General features: G+C 36.8%; 2 protein-coding genes across 5 annotated transcripts in view; one reads left to right on the top strand and one right to left on the bottom strand.

Moving 5' to 3' along the window:
* sgsm1a (small G protein signaling modulator 1a) overlaps positions 1-25,086 on the bottom strand; it is a 131,229-nt gene that overhangs the window by 69,853 nt on the left and 36,290 nt on the right. For 3 of the 4 annotated variants that reach the window (XM_009301381.5, XM_009301382.5, XM_009301383.5), the window contains exons 1-2: positions 14,031-14,103; positions 13,880-13,923 (exon numbers count right to left, since the gene is read on the bottom strand). In XM_009301381.5, coding sequence (XP_009299656.1) covers positions 13,880-13,923; positions 14,031-14,049 — 63 coding nt within the window. In that variant the 5' untranslated portion in view covers positions 14,050-14,103. Of the gene's footprint in view, positions 1-13,879; positions 13,924-14,030; positions 14,182-25,086 lie in introns of those variants that run through there. The other variant, XM_073952078.1, reaches the window with a different exon arrangement.
* Positions 17,022-25,086, top strand: part of slc6a4b (solute carrier family 6 member 4b) — a 40,102-nt gene continuing 32,037 nt past the window's right edge. The window contains exon 1 of the mRNA XM_073951028.1: positions 17,022-17,127. The gene's annotated coding sequence lies outside the window, so the exon portion shown is untranslated. The remainder of the gene's footprint in view (positions 17,128-25,086) is intronic.

Below are 25,086 nucleotides of genomic sequence, written 5' to 3'. Positions count from 1 at the left end.
ATTTTTGGTAAACTACCCCTTTAATGTGAATTACTGATGTGATTCTACAATTTACCTTAAAACAACATATAAACTTAAGGCATTTGTATATCTATATACACTAATAGTTTTTTGGGAGAAGTTTGCTGTTGTTAAACAGTTGCACAAAGGCTTATGTTTTATATATTACACAGTAATTTGTGTCACAAGGTGAAAACCTTATAAAGCAGTGTTAGTTCTGCCATTCTTATTCTAAGTGTTCAGAAGTATATGATATGCAAACAGGTGTGGAAGTGGGAAAACACCAGCAAATACATATTGTTGTTAAACAATGCACTTATGTAATTCTGCGGGACCAATAAATAAATAATAATAATAAAAAATAAATAAATAAATAAATCACTATTAGAAATTTTCCCCAAATATATCATTTAAACCACCCTCACCAGCCTGAACTCTTGATACAATACTAAATGAACCAAGGCTTTGTCCAATTTGGGACAAATTGGGGCTCATCTTTTTTAACCCTAGAGTTGGTTGTGCAATCATGCCACATTCAAAATCACTTCCATATTTAATTATAGTTGTATTTTTATGGTGTTTTCACTTTTGTCATGATTTAGTCAGTTACCTGTATGTGCAGCCTTGATAGAGACACACTGAAAACAAAAGCATTGGATTGCACAGTAATCTAATACTGAATATGCTGTTCTGCATATTTATGCTGACCAAAACCACAGACAAAAATATTTGGAAGCTGCTAAATCATATAGAAAATAAAATATTTTGACGCTATATTTTGAGTTTAATTGATCTGGTTGATTTGTTATAACCTTTGGCAGTCTTTAGTACAATTTTATTTGTCTGTCCAATTAGTACAAGCCAAAAATTGACAATTGATTATTTTAAACAGCAGTGATCAGTTAAATAGTCTAGTTTTGTTTTCATCAGTCATTCATGATAGAGAGCAGGATGTAAAAAATGTCATTGATGCTTGGTGATTATGCTGCATTTCATTCATTTTGCATTACTTTCTCCATCTTAATAGTAGCCTATGTTTTTAAAACATTTGAATTGTGTTTATTAAGTGCCATCTAGGTCTAGATGCTGTAAAACCGCAACAAATACTGCCCAATGCTGCTTTATTAATTTCTAATGTGCGTGCGAATACCTTGTGTAGATAGCGAAATGAATTGCACACCATAGCTGCTTAGATTGTTTTTGTTATGTTAGTAGAATACAAAAAAAAGGACAAATACATTGACCTGGCAGCAAAGTGGGTGTCTGAAAAATAGAATTGGAATATGTAAAACAGTTGAAGCTTCACACTATTAAAGATGCTTTGTGGGTGGTGCTGATCTAAAATCATCTACAGTCCATATGGCTCGACATGAACAGGTCTCACACTTCTTGGGGCAACACACTTCCCTTGACATATTCATGTATGGTGCTAATGCACAGCAGAACTGTCATATTTTTAAAAGCCACACAAAAATGGCTTATTAAAACTATACAGCTCTCTAAAGAAGAAATAAAGACTATTCATATATATTTTACATTTGAATAATGATGGTCGGTTGCATCATTATGCATTGCTACTGATCTATTCTATCTGCTTCACTAAAAAGAGCAAGTGCCCTGTAATGCCTTTTTAATGCCTTTTATATTTTGTATGCCTTTTATGATGGCCATTTAAAACATTCTGCAACATATTTGCATAATGACCACACAACTATAACTGAAAGTTGTTCAAAGCTATCCCTCTATGCTAATTTATAGCAGTCTGTGGTCTCTTCTAACAAATACATTTTATAAGAAGGTTAGTCATTCATAGAGTACAATGCACTTATTGTAACATACATATAATTACGTCTGTAATTAATTTCTGTAATTCAAAGGCCACCTAAAGTGAGTTCGAAAAAAATATTTGACCTTCATGCAGAATTTCTTTTAATTTTACAACTCATCTGCATAATTTTGTCTTCATTAATGTGCTTTTAATAAACCAATGGTTAATTTTAAAAAGTTAATAACTACAACCTGAATAATATAATTATAATAATATATCACATACGCAGAACACATAAAATTATAGTGCATTATCTGGATGAATGAGTCGGAACATGTAGAGGGTGCACTATAGAAGACAATGAGGAAGTAGTTTCAGACACAGCTTTTGTGTTGTATTATTTCCGTTTGTGTTCAGATATTTGAGAGGTTTACATTATTTAGATTTTGCCTTTATTGATGTATATAAACACTCTGCCAGCAGTGAAAAAATCTTTTTTATAGAAATTGTTACAATGTCTGACTTTATTCATGTTTTCTTTTGTTATTTAGAAATGTTCTGCATATGTTTTGTTAATATGTCTTGATAAGGTAAAAAAACAGCTCTGAGAATGTTCGATTGTCTTTGTTTTCATAACTTTATTAACTACTCTATAATTTACTTTTACAGGGACACCTCCAATTTGAGGCAGTGGACAGCTGATGATGTCTGCTGCTGGCCGTTTTTGCTAGATATTATTTAAATTAGATTGTTTGCATTAAAATGTATATTAAATAATGATAGATAGATAGATAGATAGATAGACAGATAGACAGATAGACAGATAGACAGATAGACAGATAGATAGATAGATAGATAGATAGATAGATAGATAGATAGATAGATAGATAGATAGATAGATAGATAGATAGATAGATAGATCAATATGCATTTGGATAGTTTAATAGAATGATAGACAGACAGAACGATAGACAGAATCATAGAAAGATAGACAGATAGAACAATAGATCGATATAATGATAGACAGACTGCAAGACAGATGGACAGATAGATCAATAGACAGAATGATAGACAGATAGAATGATAGACAGACAGAACAATAGACATAGATGGATTGGATAGATCAAAATAACTATAGAATAACGAATAGACAGATAAACAGACAGACAAACAGACAGACAGGTAGATGATAGATAGATAGATAGATAGATAGATAGATAGATAGATAGATAGATAGATAGATAGATAGATAGATAGATAGATAGATAGATAGATAGATAGATAGATAGATAGATAGATAGATAGATAGATAGATAGATAGATAGATACATAAATAGACGAACGGACAGACAGAGGTTTTAAGTTTGTCTATTAAATTTATAGGGATGGGAAAAATGAAATTGAAAAATGGTGCTTCAAAGCACTCAAGGTGATTCCTGGTCATTATTAATAAGGAGGTTCCTCCAGGAACCCTTAAAGTTCCTCAGAGAACTGCCCCTGTTGAAAGAGTGCCTAGAGGTTCTACAGAGGGTTCCGCTGGTGTGGCAATCTGAAGAACCCCGAAGTGTGCTTTCAGGAACCTTTAATTTTTACAGCGTATTTCAGAGGTCGCTACAGCGGAACGAACCGAATACTATTCCAGCATATGTTTTACGCAGAGTATGCCCTTCCAATCGCAACTCAGTACTAGGAAACACCCACAAAAAGTCATACAGTACAGTTTTATATTATATGTAGTTGTGTGTGCTACAATGTGATGAAGACAGCTCAACACACATCTACTTTTTTTCAACCAGACTCACAAATGTGACCAAAGCAAATCTCACAAAATCTCTTGAGACTTGAGAATAAACACTGTAGACGAATAAACAATTAAAAATGAGTACTGTTGCCACTAACTGGCAAGCTTGTCCTCCTTTTCTGTTGTCCAAATCTATTTCACTTTGAGCTGTGCCATGACTGTGTTTGTTATGCTTCTGTATTCTGTCAGCTTGTTTTCTGATTGGATATATTTTCATTTCACGTGATAATCTTCGGCTCTTATGCATATTTGTTTTCAGGATTATCCCCAAACTTCATTCGGAATATTTACGATTCGTGCAAGCAGATTAGGTCACTCTCAGCACACAGGAAAATCTGATTAGATAATCTTTTGAACCACCAAGATAATCTGGACATTACCTAAGATTGTTGTAATGGGAGAAATTGGCTCAAAATCAGCCTGATCATCTTGAAGTGTGTCCCCAGCCTTAATAGACCCCTCTTTTAATACTCAGATAATCTAAACCAGGTGCAACTTAATGGAGACATGCAGATCTCATTGCCTGTACCTATCTGGCACGGAGACCCGGAGGACAAAACATTCGTAAAATTCAGTAGAGGCCTGTCAATTTTCGAACCACAAATATTTAGATCATCACTCAAAAAAGAAAACAAAATATGTCTGAATAAACATCATTTTGTTTTTACAATCCATAAACAGCACCTGCTGCAACACTGTAATGTTGAGAAATGCATAACACGGTTTTAACTCAAGACAATTATATTAAGAGTTCAAATTCAATAAACACCTTAGGCTACTGATGATGATGCATGCATGCAAGCAGATGAGCCCACAATATGAACAATGTCTTAATGCAAGGCATAAGGATTTTCTTTATAACATTCAAGGTCATTTACAGTGCAGTTTGAATCACCAATGAGGTGTAAAGTATTCAGAATTTAGTCTTAGTATATTACTAGGGGTTTGTGAATATGTTGGGTGATAATTTATCAGCCAAAAATCACTACATCAATAATGCAGCTTGCAAAACAATGTCTGCAAATATCATTTATTTGAGAAATGGTTTGGCATTTGGATTAATCCTACGCTCTGATATACTATGTGCTGATCATTTTCCTCACAAAAAATAAACAACAAAAAAATGACAAGAGTGAGAAAACAGCACTTAAGAAAGCATATTGTTGTGGGTGGATTTACACAAGCTCTGCAATTTAGCATTAAAATCATGTAATGTATAGTTATAAAAGCCTTTCTACAATAGATTGTAGATTACAATAGACGCATTAATATGTTCTATTACTTAGATTGCAAAAAATGTTGTTTTACAGGGAATGCTAATGGAAAAACCTATTTTTGATTAAATTAAAAAATAAACAATCTGCCTATATGTTAAATAAACATTAAAGCGTGTTCTTTGACAACTTTTTAAAAATTACAACCTCTTCCCAAAATGTAACAATATCTTACAGTATCACAGCACATTGTAGAATCGTGAAACAAATAATATCACAAACTTCTTGTTAATGCTCAGCCTTGTAAATGGCATCTGGGTCAATAAAGAAATCCTTGTTTTACTAAGGCCCCATTTACACTGTCAGGTCTTGATGTCCAATTCCGATTTGTTGCCTATATCTGAATTTTTTTGCCTTTCCGTTTACACATTGTTTTAACTGTGACCCATATCCAATTCATGAGTTTACACTTGCTATACAATTTATGATGTCGCACATGCATAAAGGCGGGTTCTAGCATCTGCGCCACTAGCCACGATGGAAGAAATTGTCTTGCTTTTAGCTCTGCGAAATAAGCGAAGTGTAGTACAAGCAGTGAACGGTTCAGTCCAGATTTACCCCCACAGTTTGTGTAATGGTATAGCCCTGATGTGTGTGTGTAATTGAAGATGTAGCCTTTGCCTGTGTGTGCACTGGTGTTAGAGAGAATAAATTTGCGTAGCCCACAGTGCCCACAGTGCGTGTATTAATAGCGACAAAAAGCATAAGTTACAACACAAAGTTCGCCCAACTATAAAATGATTTTGAGGCGGAGGAGTGAAAGGGCCGCATCTTGCATCTATGGTTTATACATGGTGTCCTTCTCCATTCAGAGGAATTTGTGGGTACGAGAGAGATCTCAGGTCTGGTGGGAGCAAATTGTGGCGACTGACTTCTTTCTCGCACTTCTTTTGCACACAAACTTTATAACCACATTGTGTGTAACTCATAGTTGCAGAAAGACTTGAATTAACTCCACAACAAATATTTTAAATAACAGTTGGGAAAGTTCTTACAGTAGTAAGGGAGATCTGCTTCATTCTTGTCTGTCACTGTGCTGTTTATCTATGTGAAGGCTACACACATCAGAGCAACAGATCTCTATGACATGTGGGAACAGTGGGTGGGGAGAACCAGCTCATTTGCAATAAATGCAAAGGCACCAAAAACAGCTACAATGTCTTAATAGCTCAAATTTCCCAGATTCAGAAAGGAATATTAAATAATCTGCTGGGTGTTTTAAGCTGAAACTTTACAGACACATTCTGGAGACACAAAAGGCTTATTTTAAATCTTGAAAAAGGGGTCAAATAGCTGCCCTTTAAACTCAATTATTTAACGTTCATTAAATTACACAAATGTAATTATTTTATCATAAAATTAATTTAAAAAATTATATTTCATAAACATGATAAGCAGTATTTTTATAATAAAACCGTCCTCAAATGATCTCAGCAATGGCTGTATGATGGACTTGGGCACAGATGTCTGTGTGCAGAGATATGACTCATCATCAGTGAGGATCAGGATGAACTTTTCATCTGCTCAACTACATGTTTGACTAACAGGTGGCCTCAAATCTGTGCTATTTCACCTGCTTGATCCACCGTCAAAAAAACATGCATGCAATTATTCTACTGGGCATATTTTATAATACATAAATTAAAAGACATCTGATTTAAGAAAAAACATAATATTTATTCTTTCATTCATTCATTCATTCATTTTCTTGTCGGCTTAGACCCTTTATTAATCCGGGGTCGCCACAGCGGAATGAACCGCCAACTTATCCAGCATGTTTTTACGCAGCGGATGCCCTTCCAGCCGCAACTTATCTCTGGGAAAGAAAACATAACACAAGCTTTCTAAAATTAAAGATATACTGAAATAATAGAACATCTGAAAGTACTACATATGGCTAAACATTAAGCAACGTGTGACTCATCTAAAGTGTGTTCAGAGATGCTAGATCTTGAAGATTTAATGCAAAAAACATTTATAAACAGTTTTTCTTTCTCAGCCACAGAGTACATCTTCTGTTTAGACCCATACAAACCCATTAGGATGAAACGATTCTCAGTGGCTTGACTGTTTAACCAGCTTTTTGTGCAAGAGGCTGAGGTTGGCAGAAGGTTTAAGTGTTTCTTGCACACACTGAATCAACATCTTGCAGAGTTGTTTTGTAACACATTCACAGACTGATCTCTGCACTCTGAACAAGATGATTAATTGGCCGATGGACTCTAACAGATGTTTTTGTCTATTAGAAATATATAATGAGTGGGAAAAAAGCAAAGGTTTTGGGGGGTACTGACAACAATGGGGCACATTTTGTGGTTGAATTGAAGCTTTATTACTCCTAAAAATGTAAACTAAACCATCATGAAAACAGCTAAAATCTCTCGAATCAGTTAAGAAATATTATTTAACTCAAGCTATTCAATTTAATGTTTATTCAATGCTATTAAAGGGAAAAAAAAGTACAGACTAGGTGTGGATTTCAATGGCAGCAGGAACATTAAGGAAAATGCTAACAATGCTAGAGATCTTTGCTTTAGAACCAGTATTTCCCAATAACACATTTGACTATGTTTACATAAATCACCTGCACCTCTAGAAGCAAAAATGTTAGCTCTAGCTATTTGAGCAGCATCGGTTATAGTTCACATGAGATTTGGCTATGACCTGACATCACTAAAAAAAACAACAAATGAAGAATAATGAAGCATACACTTGCATTATATATAATATGGCCAGCCCACCTAATTACAATATAGCTTTGAATTTGAATGAGATCACATAAAGATTAAAAAAAACATATTTAAAATATAACTGAATAAATTAACTTGACAGTATTTTAATGGAACAGAGCAGACACACAATGTCACAAAGCATTTAAATTAGGTTAGATTTAGGCCGCCAGCAACTAAGGAGAACCTTTTTTTGGCAACCAGTAACGATGTTGAAATTGTTTATTTTAGGTTGTGTTGAAAAATGACCAAAATCCAAAGTCGAGCCAACATCTTAAACCAACATTGTTAAATACCGACATCAATTCTTCAGGTATGGCAACCAAAATCCAACGTCTGATAGACGTCATATAGTGATAACGTCGATAAAATGTCAAGCTGTAACATCATTTGAAGTTTTTAGATTGCGTTGGAAAGTAACTGGTGGCATGGAGGCCCAGTGGTTAGCACTCTCGCCTCACAGCAAGAAGGTCACTGGTTCATGTCTTGGCAGGCCAATTGGAATTTCTGTGTGGAGTTTGCATGTTCTCCCCATGATTGTGCGGGCTTTGGTTTTTGTCCAAATGTCCAAAGACATGAGCTATAGGTGAATTGAATAAACTAAATTGGCCGTAGTGTATCAGTGTGTGTATGAGAATGTAAGAGTGTATGGGCGTTTCCCAGTACCGGGGTGCAGCTGCAAGGGCATGCTCTGTATAAAACATATACCAGAATAAGTGGCGGTTCATTCCACTGTAGCGACCACTGGTAAATAAGGGACTAAGCTGAAAAGAAAATGAATATCTGTCCGACTGTGGACACTGACGTCGGAACCTGACATTGGGTTCTGCCATAAACCTGATTTTCATTTCCAAACTAAATGCAATGTCCAACGTCAATCTGATGTTATGCTGACATCCTGTGCCTGCTAGGAAGTTTTGTTGGAATAATAATACATGCCGAAATAAATAATGTTGCAATTTGTAAATATGAATATATTTGTTACAATAATGCAGCACAGAATATCAAATAAATTGAAAATAAATATAAAATATAAATAAAAACAATACTTAAATAATAAGTAACTAAAAAAAAACAAGCTATACAGAAACAAAAACAATACAAAAAAAATTTGGTCTAATTTTCATTATAAGTGATTTTTCTTTTTATACATACTTTCCTGTAATATATTTTTGCAGATCTGATTATCCCTAAAAACCAGTGTGGGAAAAGAAAAAAAAGAGATAAATATCCATCACTATTTCTTATGACTTACCAAAAGCCTGCATCTATTAGTAGTCAAATTAACCAAAGGGATACTTCTATTAAAAACCTTCATTTGAAAACCAGATTTCATAGCCACAAATAACTCATATTGCTCAAAATAAACAGAAGCACTAGGCATAACTCAGTTACAGATGATAAAGAGGTTCTTTAAGGACACTCAGATAAGTGTTGAATAAAACTAACTGTGTTAAAGGAAGCTTCAGGGCGAAGGTAAACAAACAGGGGGCTGCTGGCTATGGAGTGTCTTTCTGCGCATGACCAGGATGGTGTGTCAATACAGGTGTGAGTGAGCAAGGGAGATCACAGAGAGAAACATAAAATGAGGCTTTTTGCTGCTTTGCCAGTGCTCATTGTTTCAGCAATGCAATAGCTGTAATAATAATACCTCCTAATTTTAGTTAACAGCTGCAAAACGGTAAATATGCACTGCAAATGTCAAACAAATGCAGAAATGGCAGGTTCCAGGCCGCTACGCTGTAAACACATTGAGGATCAAGAATACCTTGTCATTATGAGCTCCACAAAGCGTAGGATGAGAGTTCATCTCCCTCCACTCTTTCTGATTAGCTATTCCAGTCATCATAATGATGCGTTTCAAGTGCTGGAAAGTCATTTTTTATGCATCTACTGGGATACAAGAAGACACTGTGCAATGATAGATTAAAGACCAGGCTTTGACTACCAAAGACCTCAAGCTGACAATAACCGATTATACCAATAACAATAATTAGATTGGCCGATAACAGATTAGATCATTCTACAAAAAAACAACAAAAGGTCCAAAGTAAAATAATGCTAATGATAGTGCATTAAGAGAAACAACCTAAATTATGATGCATTAGTAAATGCAGAAATAACAAACTACCAATCAACAATACTTCTTCAAAAAATGTTTTACCTATGAATTAAATGTAAAAAATGTAACATTTCAATTCAAATAGGCATGGATGCGCTGGGCATCAATACTTTACAACTATATCTATATTCTTTACAAATAATACAGATATAAACTCTCACATTTAAATAGCTTCTATTTCAAAATATAAAATAATTTCTGATTTATTAATTTCTCAGGCAGGTAAATGGACATATTAATTTAGTTTCTTATGTCAATAGCTTTAAATGTGCAACTTCTGGGGCAAACAAATGAGTGACCAGATGAAAATAAACAAATTCAAATAGATTTTCAATGCAGACATCAAACATTTTGGATAGACTTGCAAGTATTTTGCCACATTGTTTATGGCAGTAATTTTAGCGTGCTCTCTGCCTAAAAGGGGACCAATGATGCAAAAATCATAAGTGGTTTAATAAGTGTGGCAACTTTAATAAGTGGTTTAAACACAGTTGTGTGGCAACAGTCTGTTAATTTAAGCAGCTTCTGAATTTTTAATTCAATCAATCACTTTGATTGACATTCTCCCTTATATGTCATCAATGTCCAGCCCATTAGCAACAGCCTCTCCCTCATTAGCATAGGACGCAAGTCTTGTTTTTGAATCTGCCACTATGCTGATACAATAGCATTTGTAGCTCCGGCCTCTTTAGAATGAGGGCTAGGAGCACAATATTATTTTAATTTATAGCCAAATACTAAAACAAAAATGGCAACTTCTGGGGCAAACAAATGAGTGACAGGATGGATATGAACAGATTCAAATATATTTTCAATGCAGACATCAAACATTTTAGCTACACTTGTGAGCATTTTGTCACATTGTTTATGGTAGTATTAATGATAGTGTGTTCTCAGCCTTATTGGCAAATGCTGCTTTTCTCTACTAAAGAAACAAATTCAACCTTGCCAAAAAAAAAAAATCAGTTTTCACCAAAATAGAGAAACCGTTTCAGCACTTTTTGTGTAAGCAAGTATTTACAAAAATGTCTCTGTCACTGTTTTCAAACTATATTTTATTTACCAGTCACTCAAGTGGAAATTTTACATCAGCCACATCCATAATGGAAAAGTGTCACATCCATAACAAAGTTTTTTCCTTTTAGATGCAAAAATGTCAAATAAAATAAAATCAATCACATTTGCTCTACAGAGAGCCAACTCTTATCCTTTTGATTGGCATTTTTTTACTTTTGGGTTGTGCAGTTTAATTCACAGAATTTCTGCAAAGTATGTTGTACACAGTAAACTAGACTTTTTTTGGTCACATCCATAACACATGTTTTTTTTACTCATTTGAAATATCAAAATGTTTACAGATTGATATTTTTCTGCTCCCATAACTCTGTGGTTAGTAGTTTTGGAAAATATAAACAGATGTTTCAACATAACGTTTATTGTTATCAATCACAAAACTTCTAGTCAGGATATCCTAAGCCCAGGCTCACTGCAAATACTTGCCTCAGCCAATAGATTTGTGCAAAATGTTAAATCCTTTGCTCTAGAAGCATTTCGTTGCACATTTCAGAAAACAAGTCCACTAGAGGCCTATGTCTACTTTTTTGGGAATCAGAATTATGTTACTGAAGTTACTTTTTGGTGGGAGTTTCAAACAAACATCCTTCTTAAGCATGTCTATGAGAAGGTGAGGCTTGTCATACAAATCATCTAGTGAAACACCGACCTAAACACAAACAACAATGTAAATTAAATTGTAACAAAAAAAAAAAAAATCAGTTTTTGAAACAAATGAAGACGGCAGAAGTCAGTAATTCATTTGACCTGACATTTTTACTGTCACAAATTATTTTAAATGTTTCTCAAAATAGAATATATTGTGTTCACAAGGGGAAAACTTTTAGTTTTTTACCCAGACATTTAAAAATAATATATTTTAGAGCAATAATCACAATATCGCGAAACCGTATTATTTTTATACAAGGTTATCATACAGCCAGAGTCTTATACAGGCTCATGCCTAATATACATATCTCTATTAACAGGAGTTTTCTCGGTGGTCAGTTTGCAAATCCTTTTTTTAAATTATGAAAATTATCATTTTACATCACTTTTCTACATCAATGGATACAGTAAGTGACCGCATGGGCATTGCCGACAAAGAGCATGTGTTTGTCTGCATGGAAATGTATTATCTTCCCTCCCTGTTAAATCTGATCTAATCCATGTCCTGAAACACACCCCCTCTTCTGCTTTCACTTCCCATTCAAACGAAGGGAGTGATTCGTTTGTGAATGAGTTTTCATTATGAATGACTCCTTCACTTATAATACAATAATACAAGTTTCTAGCACTGCAGCATCTTGTTGTCATATTTCATGTACATTGTTTGCTGATTTTATTCAACCAAACTAGCATAAGCCTATAGTATCGAGTGCGATTTGGTCCTACTTTGCCTTATAGTCAGTGCAGTAAAAGACTGTATTATCATCAATGCTTGTTTAGAACAAAGTTCCCAACGTACAAAATCGTAAAACTTAAATCTTACTAAATGTTCTGCCTTTGTGCTTTGTTTTCTTTGTTTGTTCATTAATACACCCGTACACATCGCTGAAGTCCAGCATCTTTAAATTGGCTAACCGCACTATTTGTCATAGGAGCATTGTACAAATGTGGCGGCCCTATTGACGCATACTCAGGGTCTGTATATCTAATGTATACATCTATGCATGTCAAGTACAACAAATGTACACAGTCAGCTACTGACCAACTGATCAAATCAAAGACACTGTGAAGTTTTTGTGGTATTTGTTTGGTGTTGTGGAAATAACTACCTTTATTAAAAGATAATGGGTTTCTATAAAAATCAGTGTGAAAAGGAACAAAATTCGGTGCCGTAACGCTGCCCTGTGGTGTTCATTTCTACCTGGAAACTGCAGTCAAATGAATGTTAAAGTATACTTAACAAAAATGCAGAGTAAAGTTGTTGATGAAAGTCAAATCTAAAATGTATACTCATATAATTTCTCATTAAAGACATTACATTAACATGCAAAAAGAAGGACTCTAAAACCAAACTCTAAACCAAATGCTCTCATTTGAACAAAGCTATTTAAAAAAAAAACAGTACATCTAGTATAAAACAGCCTCATGAAAAGCTGCAACACAGGACTGATAAATACATCAGTGACTGCAATCACAAAACAGAGAACCATGAATCAAATCAAAATCAATAGGCAAGCGTGTATGCTCCAATCATTTACAAATTCACACCCAAATTCATACAAAACCTCATCCCTAGAGCAAATGCTTTATACCCTTGCACATGCAAATTCACACAGAGTGAGCTCTGCTTGCTTAACTCTAAAGGATTATTGAAACCTATTAATCAGATGAAATGAATGAAAGGCAAAGACCAAACAATGCTTTTCAGGCTGTCATAAGAGAGAGTGTTGCCCTTAAATCAATAGCACAAATAAAAAGATGTAGTGAGCCTAACGAACATCTTTTTTTACATATCCAAAAGAAGCAAATCTATAAATAAAAAAAAAAACAGGCATCGTGGCATACCGCAGACTGAACAAGTGAGATGGACAGTTTTTTTCACATTGAAAGTGTTAACTGGAGACGTGGAAGACACATGTAGTACATCTGAGCATGTCTGTGTTGATTGCATCTTTTAATATAAGATGTAATAAATTAAATAAGAAAAACGTGCTAAATCTATGGCAGTAACAACATCTTCAAATGATTACCTCTATAAGACATACTATTCATTATTGTACCAACATTATTTAGCTTTGTAAGGAAATAAATACAGTGATAAACGCTGGTATTAAGCCTGACAGGTGCTTGATGGAGTAACGTTAAAAGATAAACAGCTGTAACGTTAGCATATTCAGAACAGATATGTAAAAAACTAATAAATAATGTATAATATTCGTCACCATAGACTAGAATCGCCGCTTTTCTAAGCTGCCTATGATTTTACGACCACACAGCCATTTTACAAACAATTAAACACAATTTAACACGCTTTTGGTCGCTCTCTTTCGCGTATATGGTTGACTACAATGTTTGTTTAACTTACACAACAGATTTTGTAGATATCTGTGAAACATGAGTCACATTTTAAAGGGCGGTACAGCCTTATGTTCACTTGGCTTTATTTGTTTTACTCTCACTTACCTCCTTCTTCACGTTTCGCAGGAGTCTCTGACGGGTTTCGGCTTCTGGGAAAGAAAGAACATACAGAAAATAAGAATTTATTAAACTGGGATAAGTCAATAAGTTAAACGTGCGTATATTATGGTAAAACAAAAGCCGTGTTTTGCCTCACCTGCTGTTGTGTTTGCCATGATTGTTATTGTGCGGCTCGCTCTCTCCACTCCACAGACGACCAGCACTCGACTAGATGAAGCCTCAGCGGCTCTTTCTCTGACAGGCAGCAGGCTCCACTGAGAGATCACGTGACCCACCGTAGTGACGAACTACAGTAGTAATATCATGTAGTTATAATATTCCTCGAGTGAGTTTGCCGTAAGAAAATGATCTTTTATTTTATATATATATATATATATATATAAATATATATATATATATATATATATATATATATATATATATATATATATATATTTTTTTTTTTTTTTTTCCTCCTGTATTTTATTACTGTTTTAGTTTAGGTACTTTCTTGTTGTATTTTTTTTTTTATTAAAAAGAAATGCCGTTAGGGTAGCCGCAAGTGTTTTGGTTTCTCGTAGGTAAAACGTAAGCTATAACGTTAGATATTTTCAGTTATTCTCATTTACACCTATTCGTTGATTTATTTACATTCAAGCTCTCATATTATTCATTGATTCATTTTCTTGTCGGCTTAGTCCCTTTATTAATCCGGGGTCGCCACGGTGGAATGAACCGCCAACTTATCCAGCACATTTTTACGCAGCGGATACCCTTCCAGCCGCAATTTCTGGGAAACATTCACACACACTACGGAAAATTTAGCTTACCCAATTCACCTGTACTGCATGTCTTTGGACTGTGGGGGAAACCGGAGCACCCGGAGGAAACATGCAAACTCCACACAGAAACGCCAACTGAGCTGAGGATCGAACCAGCGACTCATCGACCTTCTTGCTGTGAGGCGACAGCACTACCTACTGCACCACTGCGTCGCCGCTCTCATATTAAAGAGCATATTTTATTGCTCAAGCCCAGTCCTGTATGTGGAACAAGCTGTCATTAAATGAATTCTGCTTTACGCCAGTAACATACCGACTATATTTGTCTAGGCTAGGGAAACAGACCTACCGATATACATTTTCTCTTCATTCATTAATTAATTAATTCATTTTCCTTCGGCTTAGTTCCTTAATTCATCAGGGGTTGCCACAGCAGAATGAACTTATCCAGCATAGGTTTTACACAGCGGATGCCCTTTCAGCTGCAACCCAGTACTGGGAAGCATCCATACACACTCATACAATACAGGCAATTTATTTTATTCAATTCACCTATACCGGATGTGTTTGGACTGTGGTGGGGGAAACCAGAGCACCTGGAGGAAGCCCATCCAAACGCAGGGAGAACAACATGCTAACTCCACACAGAAATGCCAACTGGCCCAAAGCCGCGATTCAAACCAGCAACCTTCTTGCTGTGAGGGGACAGTGTCACAGTGTCGCCCCACATTTTCATTCATAATACAAAATTCTTTTAAGGCTTTGTTGAAAATACATAGATAGTTTTGAATTTAACCTTTCTGCCTGCTTAACAGGATCTCATGAAGTGTTAATTTACGTTAACCAAACAAATATTGATCATGGAAAATGTTAAACAGCCTTGACGGACAGGTCACATGACTAGCTGATTGCACCCTATGGTGCACCTCCTGCTGTCAAGTTTTTGTTGTTGTTTTTAAGCTACAGAAGCTAATTTAAGCAATTAATATGGAAGGGTATTTGAGACGAAATTTGTTTTCTACAGCACAATTTAAATCAGAGAAAATAAATGAATTGTTTGCAATTTAAAGTTCACATGAAATCGTTCATTCATTTTACTTAGGCTTAGTCTCTATTCAGAGGTCACCACAGCGAAATGAACCAACAGCTTTTCCAGCATGTTTTTTTTATGCAGCGTACTGGGAAACACCCATACACACTCTCATTCACACACACACATACACTATGCCCAATTTAATTTATTCAATTCACCTATAATGCATAACTTTGGACTGTGGGGGAAACCGGACCAGAAGAAACCCATGCCAACATAGAGAGAACACGCAAACTCCACACAGAAATGCTAACTGACCCAGCCTGGACTAAAATCAGTAACCTTCTTGCTGTGAGGCGACAGTGCTAACCACTGAGCCACCGTGTAAAATTAGCTTTTTTTTTTTTTTTTGCAAGTGCAGATAGAATCTTGAGGTGAACAATTAATCCATACAAGCTAATCTACTGAAAAAAACTGTATGTTTTAGGTAATCTTTAATCAAAATCTAGTCATCTGATACCACTCCGGAATGGCAGTGCTTCTCTGATGATGTCAGTCTGACGGCTTGGTCTTAATATCCTAAGCCACACCGCCACATTAGTTTGCTGTTGAAAGATTAGAGGAGGAGCACAAAAATAAACCTCATCTCTAAGATCCCATCTCAATTTTTTTTGGATCCCATCCCTACTCAAAATTCCATTTCAGATGGAAATATGTCAACATTTTCCAATAAAAGACTGCAGCAACTCATTCATTCATTCACTTTTGGCTTAGTCCCTTATATTATCAGGGATCACCACAGCAGAATGAACTGCCAACTTATCCAGCATATGTTTTACACATTGGATGCCCGACCAGCTGAACCTAGTACTGGAAAACACCCACAAACTCATTCACAGAATGAATTAAATAAACTAAATTGGCTGTAGTGCAGGTGCTACAGCCAATTTAGTTTATTTAATTCACCTATGCATGTCTTTGGAATGTGGGGAAAAAGGAGCACCCAGAGGAAACCCACATCAACACAGGAAGAACATGCAAACTCCACACAGAAATGCTAACTAACTCAGCTGAGACTCGAACCAGCAATGTTTTTGCTGTGAGGTGACAGTGCTAACCACTGAGCCACCGTGTAGCCCTCTGCAGCAACTCACTGATTTTAAATCCTGATTGAAACCACATTTTGCTCCTTAGTGTTCGTTCATAAGACAGTCAATTTACCCCTTTTGCTGGACAATGTTCTCACTTTGAAATAGTCTAGCTGAGGAACAGGTCAAAGAAGAATTTGTAACAATCTTACAGCACCAAACCCTTAGCAGCTACACATGTTGCTAAGCAACACAGTCGGGCCCCATTAACAGACCTAATTGAGTAAAGTCTGGGGAAAATCTGTGATCTTTTCACCACATCTCTTGGGAAAATGCCACCAAATTGTTGAGGTAAGAGTTACATTTCATCTAGACAACTGAGTCATGGAAAAAATGATGATTTAAAATATTATGAACTGAGGTAAAAAGTTAAAGCAAAGCTTACATTAAAGATTGCGATTCTCAAATTCATTCTCTGTTAATACTACATTGGTTACCAAATGCTCCATGTTTTATTAAGTAATAAAAAACAGAACCATATTTAGAGTTGAAAATACAGAATATGGGATCATGGTGGGGCAGTGGGTAGCACGATCGCCTCACAGCAATAAGATGTGAAGTTTGCACATTCTCCCTGTGTTCGCGTGGGTGCTCTTCCTCCGGGTGCTCCGGTTTCCCCCACAGTCCAAAAATCTGCCGTATAGGTAAATTAAATAAGCTACATTGGCCGTAGTGTATGTGTGAGAATGTAAGAGTCTATTGGCGTTTCCCTTGGGTTGGGGCTGGAAGGGCATCTGCTGTGTAAAACATGTGCTTGATAAGTTGGTGGTTCATTCCGCTGTGGCGACCCCTGATTACCATAAAGAGACTAAGCGGAAAAGAAAATGATTGAACGAATACAGAATATTCAATATAGTAAGTGTTTATGGTAATTTTGATCAGAGTTTTGGCAGCAAAAATCATGCTGAACGACTCTTCTTACTGAAAATGGCTAGTTAGAAGAAGGCACTGAAACAGAAATGAGCACGCAGAATCTGATTATGTATATTCTGGGCCTTGCCTTGGTAACAGCCTTGCCTGTTGTAGAAAAAAAGCAGCCACTTGATACCAACAGGCTTGCTATTGGTCATCATTGAAAGACTGAGTCATACGTAATTAATTAATTCAAGGCTCTAGTGTGTGACCGCACTTATGCTGATTGTGTGGGCTGTTTGAGGGAAACCCCAACACAAACTTTGCTCTATTGCATAACATGGACTGAACTGGAAACCGTTTTAAGATGAATATGCATACATGTTTTCTGTGATGATCAGTGGTGGAAAGAGTACTAAAAAATCAAGTAAAAGTAGCATTACTTGACCAGAAATGTAGTGCAAGTAGAGTAAAAGTATCTGTTGTAAATATTACCCAACATATGAGTAAAAAGTAGAGCTTTTAAAAGTGCTCAAGAGTATTGAGTATTACACTTTGAAAAGTACATGTGTTTATATGCAGTTTGTGCAGGGATGTGTCAACGTAACATTCTGTAGTGCATCTTCTTTTATTCCTATATTAATTTGTTCCTTCCTATGTTCCTTTCTTCATTCCTCCCTTCATTAGTTCACTCATTTATTCATTCGTTCGTTCAGATTTTTGTTATTTCCTTCATTAGGACTTTTGTTCATTCCTTCGTTTGTTCCTTCCTTACAGTAGTTTGTTCAGTCCTTCAACGAATCCTTCCATCATTTATTTGGTCCTTCCTTCATTCCTCCCTTCATTCGTTTGCTCATTCATTTATTCTTTCATTCATATTTTGTTCCTTCCTTCATTAGGTCCTTTGTTCATTCATTTATTCGTTCATTCTTTCAATCCTTCCTTAGCTAGTTCAGTCCTTCCTTGAATCCTTTTTTTATTTGGTCCTTCCTTTCATTCTTCATTTGTTCCATTTAGAAAATGTTTAAGGCTGTTTAGTGATTTCAGTCATCATACAGTCAACATCCTTCATTTTCTCATCAGTGACATGCAGTCTATTAAAAGTCTCTGGGTCATTGCGTGTAAAAATTTTGGACATCTTCTTGGACACTTTTAATGCTTCCAAAAGGTTTGCAGGGGGAATTAAATGTATGAATGTATTTAAATTACATCAAATTTGTTAATAAAATGTATACGTTTTCAGTGTTTTGAAGGTTATTAAGTGACTATTTTAAAGGTTACTATAGGTCAAACTATACAAATTTTGTGTCATTTTTTTAGGTTACAATCAGATAAAAACACCTATTTTACAAGAAACATGTTTTGTGAACACATAAGATGTCTATCGGTGCTCTAGAACTGCCAGTTTCAGACTGTTGAATGATATTTTTTTCTAGCATTGACTGGCGCATTATGCATTCACAATCAGGCAAAGAATTCTGACCCAGATTTGGCATAAAGCTGGCACAGCAGGCATTCATCCGGCACTGGCATACAGTATGTGGGCCAAACATGGCCAGGGTTTGGCACACACTACTTGGTCCAGATGTTAAAATTAGTATCTGGCCCAAATGATAAAAATTGTGGGCCATGTCTGTTTGGCCTATCTTCACCCAAATTTAAAATACATTTAAATAATTTAGAATAAAGAAAAAAATTCTACCAACCAGGTCATTACGAAAAAAAAGCACGCCCATAGCACACATACAGCGCAATGGGTTTATCATTTACATTGCAAACTTGACACAACAACAAATCTGGCCCAGTTCTATTATCAGTTATTAATTTGGCTGATACTTGGCCCAGATATGGTCCATGTTTGGCCCTTGTCTTGAAGCCAGACTTGGTCCAGTCATGTAGCGTAATTCACTGCGACATGTGGGCCAAGCTAAAGTGGATTGTGTGGGCCAGAAAATTTTCCCTATGTGGGATGGTATAAACCATTATAGAGGGATCAAATGTATACTTATATTTTACATTTTTAATTATTAATATTTAAGATATAGATCAGAGATCCCCCCCCCCCATTGATCTTGTTTTGATGTCCTTCAGGTGGGATCAAGCATTAATTAGACAGGTCAATCCCCCCCAAACCCTAGGAATTGTGTTGGTTCAACTCAAATTAAATAAGTAACTTTAACAGGAAGCAAAAGTAATTTTTTGAATGGAGAAGAACTGCTCATAAAAATATTACACTTTTTGGAAATTTGGGGAGTTTGTTTCCCTAGTTTGTTTCTCTGATATGTTTTGCAGTTTAAGATTTAGAAAAGATTTGGATAGACAGCAGGAAACAACACATCAAAGTGACTGATCAATGGCAATGCAGCTGGTAAATAAAATAATGTTAGAATTTTCTAAAGTTCTTTTTTTCCTGTTTTGTTTTGTGACAATCTTTAACTAGACATACTACACATATCAAAGAAAATCACCCCCCAAGGTTTACCATATAGAGCCAATATTCTAAATAACACTGAGCATCTGGCAATGAAAAAAATAGCAAGTCAATTAAGCTGCACAGCTGTTCTCAGCAAGAGAGATGAAACCTGGAAATCACACAGAAGTACATAAACACTGCAGACTGGAGGTTTATGACTACATCGAACGTATTTATCTAAAGAACACATGTAATGCAGTATCGACTAAAATTTTTAGGGGGAACTGTTTATAGATTTATTAGCACAGACAGTTAAATTTTTTTTTTCACAAATAACTTTTGCAACACATGGCAATGTCCACTAGATGGAGACCTTAAAACACCAATAGAAAAACAGGCGTAATAGAGAATGTGTATGCCTCTCTCCCTGTATCTCTCTCTCTCTCTCTCTGTCTATATACACATATAAATTACAAATTTTTTTAATACGGCATAGTAATTTCAAAATGTAGTTATTTTAGAATAAGGATAAAGTACAGTCCCTTACATGGTGAAAATACAGTATATCAAATTACATAAAATCCGCAGTGCTCCTCGTAAAAACGCAATACTAACACTTTGCAGAAAGAGCAGGGGGGATCACGCTGCTGTCTGTCCACAGGCTGATTCATCATAAAGGTTGCTGGACACAGTGATGATGATCGGACAGGTGAGGGCAGACCTAAAGGAGAAAACTGTCATGCAGATTGAGCTGGTGAGAAGAGATACAGGGGATTTAGGTGGACAGGAGGCCAAACCAATCAAAACCACGCAAATCCATGGTGCGCATGACTTGTGGAGCGGAAGAGCGAAATCACCAGGCCAAAAGTTTTATCTAACATACAATAAGAAAACTCCCATTCACTCACTATATCCTTTGACTTATAATCCCTGATTAATCAGCGATCGCCAAAACAAAGTGAACCGCCAATTACTATCGCATATGTCTTATGTGGCGAATGTCCTCTCCAGCTGCAAAATGACAAACTGTAAAACTCAATATATTTTTCTTAAAAGGCTGCAGCCTATGTCGAATTCAGAAATGCTTGTCATTAGTGACACTGGCGGCCTTAAAATTAGATCCAGTCAGCAATTCTTTACAATGGCAGGCCGTTTTAACATTTAATCCATAAAATGTATTAGTATTTAGTCTATAGTATTCAGGCTAATGGCCTTGATGGGTATCAACAGGCCAAGCATTCTGCAGCACAGGTGGTTGCAGAAGTAAAAACTCGGAGTGGGAAGAGTTCAGAGAGACCTTGGAGGAAGACCACGGGTCGCATCCAAAGAGATTCTGGCAAATCGTCCGGTGCCCTTAGGAGGGGAAAGCAGTTCTACACTGATACTGTTTACAGCGAAAGTGGGGAGCTGATGACCTCGACTGGGGATGTTGTCGGACACTGGAGGGAATACTTTGAGGATCTCCTCAACCCCACTGACATGTCTTTCATTGAGGTAGCAGAGACTGGCGATGCAGGGGTGGATTCACCCATCACCCAAGCTAAGGTCACTGAGGTAGCTTGCAAGCTCTGCAGTGGCAAAGCTACAGGGGTAGATACACCCTGTGTATCTCAGGTCTCTGGATGTTGTGGGGCTGCCCTGGCTGACACGTCTCTACAATATTGCATGAAGGTTGATGACAGTGTCTCTAAACTGGGCAAGTGGGATGGTGGTTCCCATTTTTAAGAAAGGGGACAGAAGGGTGTGCTCCAACTATCGGGGGATCACACTCCTTAGCCTCTATGGGAAAGTCTATGACAGGAGGAGGATCCGGCTGATGGTTGAATCTAGGATCCAGAAATAACAATGAGGTTTTCGTCCATGCTGTGGTGCACTGGACCAGCTCTATACCCTCGCTAGCGTGCTCGAGGGTTCATGGGAGAACCAGTCTACATTTGTAAAGGCATTCGAACTTGTCCCTCATGGCATTCTGTGGAGGATGCTCTGGGAGTATGGGGTCAGAAGCGCTTTGTTAAGGGCTGTCTGTTTCCTGTATGAACTGAGTAAGAGTTTGGTTCACATTGCAGGCAATAAGTAAGACATGTTTCCAGTGCATGTTGGATTTTGGCAGGGCTGCCCTTTGTCACCAATTCTGTTGAATTGCTGTATGAATTTCTGTGCACAGCCCTGGGGCAGAGGGGGTCCGGGTACGGGGATGGACCAGTTATACGCAGATGATGTTGCTCTGCTGGCTTCATCAGACATGGACCTTCAGCATGCACTGGAGTAGTTTGCTGCCAAGTGGGACGCGATTTGGATGAGAATCAGCACCTCTAAGTCCGAGGCCATGGTGCTCCACCGGAAAAAGGTGGTTTGCCATCTCCAGATTTGAGGAAATTCCTTACCCCAGGTGGAGGAGTTCAAGTATCTTGGGGTTTTGTTCACAAGTGAGGGAAGGACGGAACATGAGATTGACAGGCAGATTGGTGCAGTGGCAGCAGTAATGCAATCGATGTGCCAGTCCGTTGTGATAAAGGAGCTGAGCCGAAAGGCAAAGCTTCAATTCATTGGTCAATCTACGTTCCTAATTTCACCTATGGTCATGAGTTTGGGTCATGACTGAACGGACAAGATCTCGGATACAAGTGGCCAGGATGAGTTTCCTTCGCAGGGTGGCAGGGCGCACCCTTATGGATAGGGTGAGGTGCTCTGATGCCTGGGAGGAGCTCGGAGTAGAGCAGCTGCTCCTCCACATCGAGAGAAGTCAGCTGAGGTGGCTTGGGCATCTGTTTTGGATGCCTCCTGGACACCTACCTTGGAAGGTGTTCCAGGCATATCCCACCAGGAGAAGGCCTCGAGGAAGACCCAGCACACGCTGGAGGGACTTTGTCTCTCGGCTGGCCTGGGAACACCTCTGGATCCCCCCCAGAGGAGCTGAAGGAAATGTCTGGGGAGAGGAAAGCTGAGACTCAAACCAGTGACTTTCTTGCTGTGAGGCAACAGTGCTAACCACTGAGCAACAGTGTCGCCGAGATCAAAATTAGAAAACAATATTTAAATCTTCATCATTTTTAAAGGAATTTAGTGTCTCTCATAAATAATATTTTGATCTACACTACTAAACTTCATTCATTTTACGGGGTTCAATGATCTAAAAAAAGTAAGCATCAAATCAAAGTTCTAATATACTGTAAGCTGTTATGTCACATTATAGAGTGCTGTTTATTTTCTGAAGATGCTGGGTCACATTATGTCAGAGTTTGAGTTTCAGACAAACTGTGATGGTAATGTTATGAATATCATGCTAATGAATTTCATTAGTTTCATTAGTAAAATATAGGACGATTCTCAATCATGCCAGTAAATAATAGAGCATAAAACATGAACTAATATATAAAACAGTGCAGCATAAAGCAACAGCTGGTATTGTTTGGATTTCAGCCATGTCTTCACACAATAGAGCAAATGTCAGTCTGGCGTTCAGCAGCGCCTTGTGTGATCTGAGTGGACATTCACTGATGAGCAGCAAGGCATGTTGGGGAAGACCCTGTCAGCCTGATGTTCTTTTAACCGCACACATAAAGTCTCTTTGACAGCAGCAACTCACCTCAGCTTGATCGCAGGAGGTTTACTGTGCTCCGGGACTCCACTGCCCTTTTAACCTGATACAGCATTCTTAATCATCTGAACAGTTTTTAGGTCTGCTTGCTGGAAGTTTTGAGTGTTATCCTGTTTTTTTCCTGGGATATCATGAAAAAAACTCCTGCCTCTTATTTATTTTTTTTACCTAATTGTAAAACATAAATATTCTGTATTGGCACCAACGGTTTTACACTCTCAAAAAAATGAACCAAAACCTGATTTTTTTAAAGTAACAACACAATATATAATAACAAAAGGCAGTTAGAGTTTCCACCTTTAAATTGCTGGGTATGCAAATATCCTCTGATCTATCATGGGCCCACATTAAGTACATGATTTCAAAGGTGCATCACACAATATACTTTCTTTGCGAAGCCATAAATCCAGTCTTCCTTGTGATGTTCTAATGCATGTGTACTTGACCTTTATACGGCCAGTTCTTGAGTATGCCAGTCCAGCCTCGGGTGGACTACCCAAAAGTCTCTCTGAGAAGTTAGAGAAGATCCAATAGTGATGCTGTAAGATAATAGATATTCCGACATCAACTTTTCCAACACTGAATGAAAGGTGTGAGGAAACCGCCAAACATACTCTCACTAAAATACTCAATGACAGTTTATCACCACTGCATTGTTTCCTGCCTAAGGCTCCAGTGTCATCCTACCTTCTTTGGTGACTCAACACATTTGCTATAACCAGGAGTAAAACTAAACATCATGAACTCTCCTTTATTCCTTGTGCTCTAAAATTGTTGCATAGATAACTTTAATTTATAGTGTTTGATGTTTTAATGATTGTTTTTACTTTGTTTGTTTATCATGTTATTTAGTAGTATTTTTATTAATCAAGTATTGATTCAAGTGTGTGTTTGACGCATTTCAGGGAAGTGTGCTGCACTGTAAAACCCAACAGTCAACTTTATCAAATGAAATAAAGTGTAGTTAACTCAAAATTGACTGAAAGTTAATTACTGTATACTCATTTGAAAAGAGTTTTGAACTTAGTGTTGAAGGTAATGAGTTAATTAAATACCTCATTACTTCAACCTAATGGAGTTAGTTCACAATACTCATATAGATTAGTTTAACTCAAATGGTTAGTAGCAATCGGATTCCTCAAATTGTTTGAGTTGCCTTAACTTATTGGGTTTTACATTACTCAGTTGGTTTGAGTTCTCTTCATTTCTCGGGTTTCACTGTGCTCAAATTGCTTCGTTTACTCAAATGGATTATGTTCACAGTACTCATTAGGATTAGTTTTTGAACTTAAATGGTTTGCTGCAATCGGTTTCCTCAAATAGTTAAAGTTACCTTAACTTTTGGGTTTTAGAGTGTGCAATATCCTGTCTTGTCAATTGTTTTACA

The sequence above is a fragment of the Danio rerio genome, chromosome 5, assembly GCF_049306965.1.
Source record: "Danio rerio strain Tuebingen ecotype United States chromosome 5, GRCz12tu, whole genome shotgun sequence".
Lineage (NCBI taxonomy): Eukaryota > Metazoa > Chordata > Actinopteri > Cypriniformes > Danionidae > Danio > Danio rerio.
The sequence above is the reverse complement of the archived record's forward strand: the minus strand, read 5'-3'. Positions and strand labels throughout refer to the sequence as shown.